The sequence below is a fragment of the Thalia democratica genome, chromosome 8 (assembly GCF_965202585.1).
Source record: "Thalia democratica chromosome 8, ktThaDemo2.hap1.1, whole genome shotgun sequence".
Classification (NCBI taxonomy): Eukaryota; Metazoa; Chordata; class Thaliacea; order Salpida; family Salpidae; genus Thalia; species Thalia democratica.
In genome coordinates, this window is record NC_139172.1 from 32,232,631 (window position 1) to 32,245,208 (window position 12,578).

At 25.9% G+C, this 12,578-nt stretch overlaps 1 protein-coding gene across 1 annotated transcript; it reads left to right on the top strand.

The window, feature by feature from the left end:
- The first annotated feature begins 2,019 nt into the window (after positions 1-2,019).
- LOC145842645 (secretin receptor-like) lies at positions 2,020-11,949 on the top strand. The gene is made up of 13 exons (XM_082950118.1): positions 2,020-2,163; positions 2,894-2,999; positions 3,201-3,293; positions 6,123-6,274; positions 6,523-6,620; positions 6,957-7,128; positions 8,781-8,931; positions 9,610-9,740; positions 9,997-10,094; positions 10,410-10,548; positions 10,906-11,065; positions 11,209-11,443; positions 11,824-11,949. Exons 1-13 carry the CDS (start codon positions 2,077-2,079, stop codon positions 11,894-11,896), a joined length of 1,695 nt encoding a protein of 564 aa, XP_082806244.1. The 5' UTR covers positions 2,020-2,076; the 3' UTR covers positions 11,897-11,949.
- Positions 11,950-12,578: the final 629 nt, after the last annotated feature.

Below are 12,578 nucleotides of genomic sequence, written 5' to 3' on the forward strand. Positions count from 1 at the left end.
TGTTTGTTATTAAATTAAATAATATAAATAGCAGTATATTTTCTTTTGTAAAACTTTCAAAACTGATGTTTGATGTCTTATGCCGTACAAATCTTAAAATACAAGATAATCTTGTTACATTATAAGCCTTTTAAAAGTCGTAATGTCATACAGGTTTGTTAAGACAGATTTAAAACCTTTTATTGTCATGTAAAAATTTTGAAGGTAAATACCAATTTGAATACTACAATCGTAACTTGAATCATGTCTTAAAGTAATTTTTGCAGTTTTGTTTTCAGTTACCATTTAAGTTTTGGATTTGTGGTTAGATTTTTACTTAGTCCCACTCATAATATCTACAGAATTTGTTATATAATCATTTAAAGTTGATCCTAAGAAATTTAAACAAACTTTTGTAATTATATTGTTTTTTTTAGAATTTTTCATTAACTATTTTAACTTTACAATAACTTTTTTAATAATAATTTCTACTTTTACTCCTAATGTTCTTTTAATTTAATTTAGTTGACTGTTTAATAAAAAGTTTAAAAAGCCTGTTTATGAAATGTTAGGTTAATTTTTAACTACAAGTTTTGTTCTATCACTACGAAAAATCTCTTAAAGTTATGCATAAAACAATAAAAATAAATTTCTGAAATTAACCTTTTTAACAATTCAACTTATAACTGATCAATAAAGCAAATGTCTTTTAGATTTTCAAACTGTTGGCAGCGAGAGTTAGAGCTTTAAGCATTTTCGTGTGGAAAATTAGATTCTGCCTGTAGAACCAACAGTGCTTCAGTGTGATATTTAACATTTGCAAAAATTGCGCGTCTGCTAGCTCATTTACTTTGTTGACATTATGAGCGGATCGATTCTGACTTTTAGTCGTTTTCCACAGACAAACTCAGTCGTTTTGTTTCGTTACTAGAAAATAATCAGTAGTAGATGAAGTTTTTTATATCGTGTTTTGCCCGTTTAAATTATTGGAAACTTGTATTGCTTTTAAAGCTCTACTTTTTTTGAAACAATTAAAGTTGAGTAAAAATACATTTGTTGGCTTTTATTTCTTATTTTGTATCAATGCTATGCATTATTTAAGTACTTATAATGTGTTTATATTCAAACACTTTAATAGTAGCTATGTTTAAGCTCGTTGAACCTTACAAATAAAAGTATTAGGTTTAGTTTCAGAAGCTTTTTTTTTGTTTTTAAATAATATATTTTGTTTTAAATGTGCTCGTTCTAATTTTCATTGATAACATGTAGATAATATAAGTTTGGTATTTTTGTCCTAAAACTCTTAATAAAACTTAGTTGTTTGTTTAAATGTCAAACTAATAAAAAACTAAAGATAAAAAAATAATTATGAACAAATTAAGTTATTAATTGTTTTATGTTTTTTAATATAAGTTAGTTTAAGTAAGTCCTAGCTCTAGTTAATCAAAATATATTCTAAGCTAGGTTCTTGGATTCGTAATTTTATTTGTTTTTTTTTAGGAAGTGGAGTAAACTTTTATAAAAGTTTTAAATGTTTGATTTTTAGTAAAGTGTATTTTAAAAGTGTTTAATTAGAGTGGTTTTGTTATAAAAGCTATGATTTTTAAAAGCTGACTTACAGATTATGAGAACAGTACTTATTCAGTTATATTGTATTAACTGATATATGTTAATTACAAAAAACTACTACAAACACTTGTAAAACTTTCAAGCTTGTGTTTTATGTACATACATGCTCAGTGATTTGATTTAGTTGTAACTTTAAACCTACATAATAATACTTGGTGGTGTAAGTTTTACTTTGATCTAAAGGAATTTTTTCTTTTATATACTTTTTTCCTTCTAGTTTTACTTTAAGCAAAGTAAGTCTTGAATGAAAATACTTAGATAATTTACAACAAAAAATACTAAACAGGCAGTGCAAAGAAATTTAATGGTCTTATAAACTAATAAAAGTACGTTACAACAAGTAAAAAATCTTTGTTTAGTACGTATTTTTTTTAAATTTTCTTCGTTTATTTTAAAAACCAAATAGTTTTTCAGATACTTTAATGTTTATAAGTTACTAAACATTAACACTGCTAAAAATTAAGACCGATGCAAACTTCTGACAACCAACTCTGCACTATGTCTAACAAAAAGATTTTGCTTTTCATCATCATTCAACTTTCGGCTGTTAAAATTGTAAGTTTGAAGCAGTTTCATTAATATTACTCATTACTGTTAATAAATATAAAGTAATTAGTATGTTACATGTCTTTAACGAAAAGTATTGTTTTTGGGAAGTTTTATTATATTATTATGACTACTTTATTATAAACTTACAAACACTAGTAAAAAATTAAGCTACTTAAAATAAAACTATCACAAATGTTTTTTACAAAGATTATCAAGGTTTAAATAGTAGTTAAACAAATAATTTAATTTATTTAAAAAATATAATTAAAATAACTTACAAAATAGGACTACTTTTAAACACAGGTTGTTAATTTAAGTTAATCTTAATGTGTAATATGTTTTTCTTTTAACATACAGAATTATATTATTATTGAATATCGCAACTAGGTATTATTAGGTTTTTTTTAACTAAGTTTAAAAGTATAGTATATTTGTCTTTGTAGAAATCCACATATCAGTTTGTCATTTTTGACTGATTATGCACAATAATCGCTTACTACCTCACTTTTTGATTAAACTTTTACTTTATATTTGTCCTTCAGTTTCCCATAATAAGTTATGATGAGCCTTTATTGGAGGAAGCACTGTTAACATTGTGAACTGTTGAACATAAATTAAATTATGATAGCATAACAACCCTAGTATTAGATTTCATAAAGTTTTCAACTTTTATTCATGTTTGGACTAAGATAATTTATATAAAATTTCAAACTATGTGTTTTCAAACATTTTGCAGTCGCATGGGAAAGAGTTGCAGGCTTTTATGTGCGAACTTTACAAAATAAGACATAATTGCAGCAAGCATTTGGAAGAGACAAAAGCTTCCTTCAACGAAAGCGGAGGTAAAAAGTATTTTTTTATTGGAAAAAAAAGTAGTTTATGTAAATAGTTTCAGTTATAAGTATATTTAAAAAACTTAAAACTTTTGTTTTTTTTTTTAAGCTAGCTATAAATATCAACATCTTTGAATCTTTAAAAATAATTGGTCTAAATGATACTCTTTTTACTACTCTTATGACGTAACAAAAGAAACACCGTCACAGAGGCGTTTTGTGAGGGGGAAGCGGACGGTTTGTTTTGCTGGAGTCATTCGAGAATAAGCCAGGTGGTCGATCATCCGTGTCCCGATTTCTACCGTGAGTCTAAATTTACATGACTTGATAATTAAAATGGGAACATTTTTATTTAAACAGTTAAATTTTTATTTGTCGTAAGTTTGTGTACCTTTGAAAAATTTTTATTCTTTAAACGAAGTTGTTGAATTAATTTGTTAAAACTTGTATAAGATTTTTTTTTGTTAAACTATGTAATTAGAAACAGCTATATGTTTCTTTCATTAAAACTCTAGTTTATTGTAATAAGCAGCTTTATAAGTCTTGATATTTATTGTTTTCCGTAAAATGTTTGTTTTAAATTGCTAGAGGTAATTGTTTTTAGACTCTTAGCAATATAATAAGTCTCAAAATACTTAAGTTTTTATTTTGTAGTTTAAAAACATGTAATAATTTTTTAACAATGATTTTTTGAACTAAAACCTCGAAAACGACAGATAAAAAGTTAAAAACAACTTTTACTTTACAAACAATACAAATGTAAGGTTACTAAATACTAAATTGTTTTCTTATAAGATTTTGATGGTTATGCAAAGAAAGGGATCAAACCAGGTAAATGCTTACAAATATAAACTTGCTTTGGTTGAAAAAAAAGTTAAACTTTTTTGGCGTTTTAGTTTGTTTTAATAACTGCATGTATATTTCAAGTAAAATTTATCAACTAAATATGAATTTGTTTCTAAGATTTTCAATAGTGTATAGTTTAACCTTAATTAAGAAAAGGTGCGTTTTTACACCAACTAATTTATAAAACCATATACTCTCTATCCAAAAATTTTAATATTAATTCATTGCATAACTTACTTTGTTTATCGGTTATTTTTGTTGGCTTCAACTTTTTTAAACTCTACTTAGAGCTTTTTTCTTAAAAAACAGCATATTTTTAAGTCTATTTAAGGATGTTAAAGTTTAGTTAAGTTAAATTGTTAATCTAAGATAGCGAATATTAGTCGTATGTAACAAATTATTTATTTTTTTTAATATTAAGTTCATCCGGAATATGAAAAATAAATATTAAATTAGGATTTTCAAAAGGTTATTTCAGTTTATCAGAAGACTTTTACGGATATTGAATGCCGGTTAATGCGAATATTTTAATATTGTGCCAAAAATTAATGTATTATTTTACAAATGTGTTGCAAACTAACGTTTTTTTATCATTTGGCAAACATAGTTTTTATAGGAAAGCTATCGTGCAGTTGATTTTAAAAACGTTTATCTATTATTCATTACCAATAGTTTCAGTTAATAGTTACTAAAGTATACATATTTTATCTTTTAGACTAAAAATAGTAAATATAGACTTGATTTATTTTTTAATTAGAATTTTGTAAAAAGTTAAAAACTGTTTAAGTTGATTATGCGTTAGCTATTATACATTTAGGTATTATTTAAAATTCGTCTGTTTATGATATTAAAACTAATTTAAAGATATCTTTAATTTTTTTTATATAAAATTTCAGTGCAACCTAAATTTGTTTAGTTTTTTAAATCTTCAGTTAAATTGGAAAGAATCGAATTATGTACCAATTTGAGCAACCATTATAGTAAGAGATAATCTGCGTATATAGTTAAAAATTAAGATTATATAAGATCTTTGAAATGAGTTTCTGATTTTTTTTTGCAATTTTTCATCTAAACATAAAGCTGTACAAAAAAACTACTTTTTTTAAAGGCTTGCGTACTTAATATTTTTACTGTTGTACAAATTATTTCAGAAAAAATAACTTCCAATTTATTAAAGTCATTCGTAAATAAGTGCTTCCAAAAAAAAATTGACAATGGTTTTAGAGTATTTTCAGTTTATGCACTTTTACATTTTCTAAGCAACAAACAAATCTTCAATCCGTTTAAGCTTTGTAATAGTAAAATCTTGTTAAGACTTATACATAAGCTTTTACATGTTTACTTTATTCAAAAGCAAAGCCTTTACTAATACAATGTTCATAGAACCCTTAAACCCTTAATAACTTCGTTTCATGCATCGAAACAATTAAGCCGTAATTATTTCATCATTTCCATTCTAATTTCCATTAAGTTTTTTTTTGCCATTACGCTCAGTCTTTTACAGCTGAATGGATATATTGTCCAACAAAAAATTGTTGTTTTTACTAAAAGTTATAAAGAGTTTATTCATGCAGCATAAGATTTCCAGTAGCAGTTATGCTGGATAACGTTTGTATACAGGTAGTAAAACTACTTTGTTCTATAACAAATTGTTTCAAACTGCGATTTACTATTAATAAATCAAATATATGTTTGTAACTCAAATTTAATTAAAATCTATTTTATCAGTTTTTTTAACAAGCTTATGACTTTAGATTTATTAATTTTGAACCTTTTTTTTACCTTTTGTAGTTTTTAGTTAAGCAGCGTTTGTCGTTGTTTATAAAAAAACCTATGTATCTGTTTTTTTAACTAGCAAAAATAGAAAATTGTTACAAAATGAACAATATGTAAAATATGTAGGTTATAAAAAATTAAAATTTACATTTTAACAAAATAAATTTCTTTTTATAATTAGCAATTTACATTGGGTGAACGCAATTCAATGTACCGAGTAATAACATAAGTATTATGATTGTTGTAAAATAAAATTGCTTTCATGAGTTTGCTTTTTTTACATACATTTCAAACATATTCATTACTTAAAGACAAGCAAAAACATGTTTTTATTTTGCTTGTCTTTAAATTGTACAACATAAACGTATACAAGTATTTTAAAATCTTTGCTTAGTTGTTCTTTAAAGTTACTTTAGATTTCGAAAAAAAAATATTCAAACAGTACTTTAAGCATAATTGCGAAAAAAATAAAATCATATCAACATTTTTATGCATATCTTTTTTTTATAGGTAAAGAAGGAAAAGTTCAGAGATTGTGTCTTTCCAATGGTACGTGGATGATAGACTGGGACATTGGTGAGACAGCTACTTTCCAATCTTGCGCTCCACTTAACATCAATAACGATCCCAACAAGATGGCAGACGATCAAAACTTTGAATACGTTAGTTGGCTTCCAGTGTTTTGAACCAATACATGATTATACAGTTGTATTTACTTTCTAAATTTAGTTAGTTAATCCTTGATTCTAAAACTTTCTTTTTCTTTCTTATCTATTTGGTTTGATCTCTTTTATGACGATTCTTTTTACTACAGGTAAAAACTTTAAAACCAGCTTAAAAGCTTTATTTAAATAAACATACCTCTAAATTATCACGCCGTTAGTTTCTGAACAACAATGATGTTTTTCAGGAAGAAATATTGTCTGGGTTGACACTGACTTACAAAATAGGATACGCAATATCGCTCGTGTTTCTAGTTGCCGCATTGTTGATACTCACGTTCTTCAAGTCAGTGTTTGTTCAAAGTATAAATAAGCTATTGAAAAATATGTAGAGTCCTATAATGTTTACTTGTATAGTAAGTTGTAATATTTGAGTTAATGCCTAGTTTTTTGTATGTCTCTTCAATTCTAGGTTGTTTTATAACATTTACAAAAGGAAACTAAAAAATCTAGAAACTTAACTAAGACTTGTATGACATTAGAAGACAGTTTAATTTTGCTTGATTTCCCTAATCATTTTAACATACTTTTTTTGTAATCAAACTTAGCTGCAAGTAAAAAAGACATGAAGGCGTGAAAAACTTAAAATTTTAGATTATTTTCTAAATACATTTTTCCACAGAAAACTCCACTGTACTCGAAACTACGTGCACATAAACCTGATGATCTCATTCATATTTCGGTATTGCGTCATCCTTATCAAAGACCGAATTCTTATTGATCCCTATGCAGATTTTAATTCCGATCCCAGAAACCTCAACGATGAACAGTTGTACAAGTTCTGTGTTCCAAATGTTAGTTTGTTTACTATTAGTAGAAAAAAGGTTTTCTTGTGAAGTTTATTAAAGTTATTACCAAGCGACTGTAGCTTTAATGAATAAGCGGAAATTAACACTTTTAAATTCAATATTTTACATTTTTTTAAATTTATTTTTTTAATCTAGATTTTCAGTCAAATACGCAGGTTGAAAATGTATTTTTTTTTATTTTTACAAAATTGAAAATAAAAAAACTTTATTGTATACTGGTAGAAAAAGATTTTATATAAAAACAACAATTTTTTTAAAAACAAGTGTAGCTTAAGAATTTTGAAACCATAATCTATAAGACTGTTTATAGACTGCCTTTCAAATTTTAATGAACAATTTTTTATTTATCTAACATTTTTAGAAGTTAGTATGAAATTATTATGAAAATTATAAAATTGTCATAAACATTTTTTAGATCTTTTTAATTTCATTTTTTGTTTTATCCATTTAACATTTAGTTGTGGTTTTGTTTAAGCTGTTTACGATCTTAAATATACTTTAAAATATTACTTTTAAACTTAAAACAAATACAAAGTTGAATATAGTCTGATAATGAATAGTTATTGGTCACTACTTTATTTTAAAACTCAGCCGATTTACTCATTTTCTTAACAAGTAATGAATTAACTTCTTTCAAATATAGCCTAAAAAATTATTAAGCAACTATCATTTAGTTCTCTACTTTGAAAACTATATATTAGCTAAATAAGCTTTTTAGACTTTTAACTCTGTGAGAATGATAATAGAAGGAATTTATAAAACTATACTGTTATTACCTAAATGGTTTTGCAATTATGCGGGTCATACCTTAAACAGCTTTTAGAATATTTAACAAGGTAATTGATTGATGGTTTAATTAATTTAAAATTTAAGTGAGCTTAAAAGGTTTCGATGATAAATTGCAGTTTAGCTTTGCGTTTAAGTCTTCCAGAAAAGTAATTTTGTTACAAAAAAATTTAACTTTTAGTTAAAAATTTGCTTTATTATTTGTATTTTAACTTTTGTTTTTCAAAATAAAAAGTTTATTATTAATTTTAAATATAAATATTACCAAATTTCTATGAAAATTTGTTGAATATACTTTTGTGCTAGTTTACAAATATTAAAGCTTTTTAAATTTTGTGAAATACCGCTAAATAATTGCTTCAAATATTTAGCTTCTGAAACTTTCTAAACAGAAAAAACAAACGTCTAAATTTAAATACTGCATGTGGAGATTATAGAAATCAATAAGCTAAAGTTTTTTAGATGGAGCTTTTATTTGAGTCAAAGCCAATTTGCTTAAAGCTGTCTGCTTCATATAAACTTAAAGACCGATACATATCTAACCAAAATTGCAATAAGTAAAATATTTTTTGAGTTTTAAATAGCTAGTGCTCAAAGCTGCTTTTAAAAAAAATGATTTTTTGTACAACTTATACTTTTGTAAATTATTAGTTCTTATTTCTAAACTGATATTACTGCAAAAGTTCCTCGATACAAACAACTATAAGTATTCTGTTTTTTTCATAAAAACCGCAGTTAAATTAGTTTTAGTTGTTATTTTGGTGTTAGCTTGTAGTTAAAATATTTAGTAAAGTTGAAAATAAATGAGTACTATAATTTTATATAAACAAAAATTTAATTATTTTTTACAGACATCATGTAGAATGGTGATGATGCTGATGCATTACGTTGTTCTTTGTAATTTTTTCTGGCTTCTCATAGAGGGGGTTTACCTTCAATCGATACTTTCGTTTGCAATGACGGAGCAGGGACATTTTCCGCACTACATGGCGCTTGGTTGGGGTACGTTCCGTTTTTAACTCTTTTAACTTTTACACATAAAAAAATCTTGTTTGTTTTGTGAAAAGAAATACTATGGTATAACGAAAAGGATTTAAAGTCTTTAGTATTATTATTCGTTCTTTCTGGAAAATACTGTTTGAAATCCTGATATTTTACAACATTGTAAAAGCACGAATTAACTTTTTATTTACATTTGAGTTATGTTCGTTGTTTTTGTGCTACTTTTAATACGTTAAGAAAATAGATTATTTGACTTAGACTAGGTAAAAAATATTTAAAACTTCAACTAACGATTTTTTTTTAATGTAGTATAAGGAAAAAAGTTTTTACTTATTTTGATGAGTCTTAAACTACTCATTTTTAAACTGATCTAAAACTCAAGTATTATTTTTTAAGTATATCATTTCTATTCTAAAACTATAACTGCTTAAATTCTAGTAAAAAATAATTAATATAACATTTACAGCGTTTTTTAAATAAAAAACAGTTAGGCTAAAGCATTGTAGATAACTTAAATAAAATCATCAACAACCTCTTAAATCTTTAAAAAATAGTAAAATATTGCTGAATTCAAACGGACTGTTACTGAATTAAACAGCTTAAAAGCAATACTTACTGCTCCATAACATAACCAGTTTAATGAAAAAGTTAAATGACGTCATAACGAAATTTCAACAGGCGGCCCTTGGATACCAACACTGACGTGGGTTGTGCTCAGGTACTATTTTGAAAATGTCGGATGTTGGGAAATGTTGGAAAACAAAGCTGTTTGGTGGTCAATACAGGGACCTGTCGTTCTCACTATAAGTGTTAGTCTTTCATATGGATCATACACTGCATATGAAACCTTGAAACATGCAGCTTTCGATTAAAGCTCTGATATAGTAAAAAGAGTTAAAAGTTAAATAAATTTAAATGTCAATATAGTCTTAAACTACGTTGGTTTTAATATTGTAACTTTGAACCATAAAAGTTTTGTTTGAGCAATAACCTTTAGCACTAAGTTGAATTTATATAAGCTTTATCAACAGAAATTTAAAATAAATAGATTCATTCTTTTTGCAGCTTAACTTTGGAATATTTATCAACATTGTGCGAATAATTGTCAAGAAATTGAGAGCAAATCACATGGCCAAAAATGACTACACTTACAGACTAGCAAGGTTAAAGTTTAGTCAGTTTGTATATTTTTTCGAAAAACCGGCTGTTAATTTTTTTATACTATGAATAAACACTTTTAGTATTTTGGTAATGCAAACTCGTTTTGAAATAAAAAACGTTAATTTGAAAAACAACATAAATAACTATACTCTTTAAAGATACATTAATATATTTTTTGTTATTCAAAATTTATTTTAATCTTGTGCAAACAATTATACTAAGAAGTTTTCAAAGTTTAAAGTCATATCAATATGAGACTAAATTAGGTTATATTCTTGCTTCCAAGTTTCTTTATTCTATAGATTTTCAAAAAACAGGTCGACACTTGCGCTGATACCTTTGCTGGGAATTCATTACATTATTTTCCTATTCGTTCCAGATGATATTGATGCTAAAAAAGATAAACCTCAGTTTATTATCAAGCTTGCATTTGAAATGGTATTCACTTCTTTTCAGGTGAGTATACAAAATTATACAAAATAGTAAAACAATCAGTATCTAAAACACCAATTATTTATAACTATTGTTTTTTAATTCCATTTATAAAGTAACAACTATATCTTACCTTTATCAAAAATAAAAAATGAAATGGTTACAGTTAACTTAATTTTTACAATAATTGCTATTTTTGTTATAAAAGCTACTTGTGTAGTCTACCTTCTATTTGTTCTCAAAGTGATAAAAATATTTCAAATTAAAATTATTTTTTTAAGTGTACACAAATAATCTTCTTAATTCCTTTATTGACTTTCAAAGTAAAGTAACACAACAATGTTTATTTTTAATTGCAACATGTTTCAACACGTGACACAGGGCGCGATGGTGTCAATACTTTACTGCTTTATGACGTCGGAAGTGAGAGTTGAAGTGAAAAAGATGGTGAATAAATGGAAATGGAAAAGGGGCTTACCCTCAACTGTCAACCGTAAAATGTCTCATTCCCAAAACCCCACACAAATGACCACTTTTAACAGTAAGTTGGTGGCTATCATATAACATTTAGAATACTTGAAATGAAAATTATAACAGTAATCATTAGTAAATTTATTTGATTTAACATTTTTTCTTCCTTAATTTTTTTTAATTAATTTAAGACTAACAAGAAAAAATTGTTAGCAAGTACCGCCAGAAAGCAGTCATCAGGAGTGGTTCATATTCCCATAGCAACGTACGAAAAGCTGTCAGCACAGGTAACTAACCTGAGCGAACCAGTTACTACAGCGGTCAAACCCCCACCTGTAACCATAGCAACGAACAACACAAGGAGGTTGTCAGGGGTCAGCAGTCTTTCTTCTTCAGGTAGCAATGATTCTGCGTACGACTCTGACAGAAGAAGAAAACTGCTAAAAAGGTTTCAATTGTTATACGACTATGTGTAAACCACAAACCGTAAATTAGGCAGTTTTTTAGAAGCTTTTGTTAAGAGTTCTAAATTTTAGTTACCTAATATTAAAATACAAACTGAATTTTAAAATATAGCTTTAGCTGTAATGACATATTTATAAATATGAACTTCGTTACTAAAAATTTAAAAACCTATAACAAACCGAATATTTTAAAACTTAAGTAACTTTAACCGGTTAAGTTTTTGATTGAGAACTTTATTTTTAATCTGTAACTTAACACTTCTGTATAATCTTATACTATGACTTTTCGTTACTTTTATATTTTTAGCTCATAAAGCTTTTTTTACATTATTGTTAATTAATTTTCAAAACATGTTTTATTTAGAATGTCGGCTGACGGAAAAAGTTTGCATCTAGATGAAATAGATGAAACTGAAAAACTCAACCCAAAAGATTGAGCCTAGTTTTTACTCAAAATGTAGATATGTAAAGAGGGATTTAGAGTTTTGCTGTTCTTCAAATATAAAAGGATTTCGTAGTTTTAGTTTAATTATATCTAAGACTCAGATAGTATTTTTCAGAGGATTGTTCTACATCTTCTAAAACATTTTTTTTTGAAATGTATTTAAAAAATGAATATGTTTCTATTTAGCATTTAAAGCTATTAATTTGTTTGTTATCACTGTCAAAATGTCTTTTTATATATTTGCTTTTATGTTGATCATTTGATTATAAATATCTCACTGCTAAATGTAAAGACATATCTTTAAGTTTATAGTTTTTATTGTATTATGAAAGTTTAGTTTTAAAAACTAGTTTTAGTTTAGGATATTTAGTTTAAAATCGTAACCTAGGATGTTCTATCTAATTTAACGACTTTTTGTTTCAAATATTTTTTTAAAAACACAACAAAAAATAATATTGCAAGGATAGCAAAAACTATTAAGAAGAGTTAGATTTTAAAATATATCGTAGAATCATATTAACGTAAAAAGTACATTTTTATTCGTTTTAAACGTAGATAGTTTATACACTAATATAGGTCGTGAATTAGTATGTCAAATGCAATCAAATAGTGCACAGACTATACAAAAAATGTCGAATTTTGTCAATCCTACTATGCTTCGTTTAGAAAGTGCA

What these genes read in the sequence shown, in the direction of transcription:
- LOC145842645 (XM_082950118.1), top strand. Translation starts at nt 2,077, where the DNA reads ATGCAAACTTCTGACAACCAACTCTGCACTATGTCTAACAAAAAGATT. An exon ending in CTACATGGCGCTTGGTTGGG is followed by an intron (nt 8,932 to 9,609) that starts GTACGTTCCGTT and finishes AAATTTCAACAG; the next exon opens with GCGGCCCTTGGATACCAACA. An exon ending in TACACTTACAGACTAGCAAG is followed by an intron (nt 10,095 to 10,409) that starts GTTAAAGTTTAG and finishes TTCAAAAAACAG; the next exon opens with GTCGACACTTGCGCTGATAC.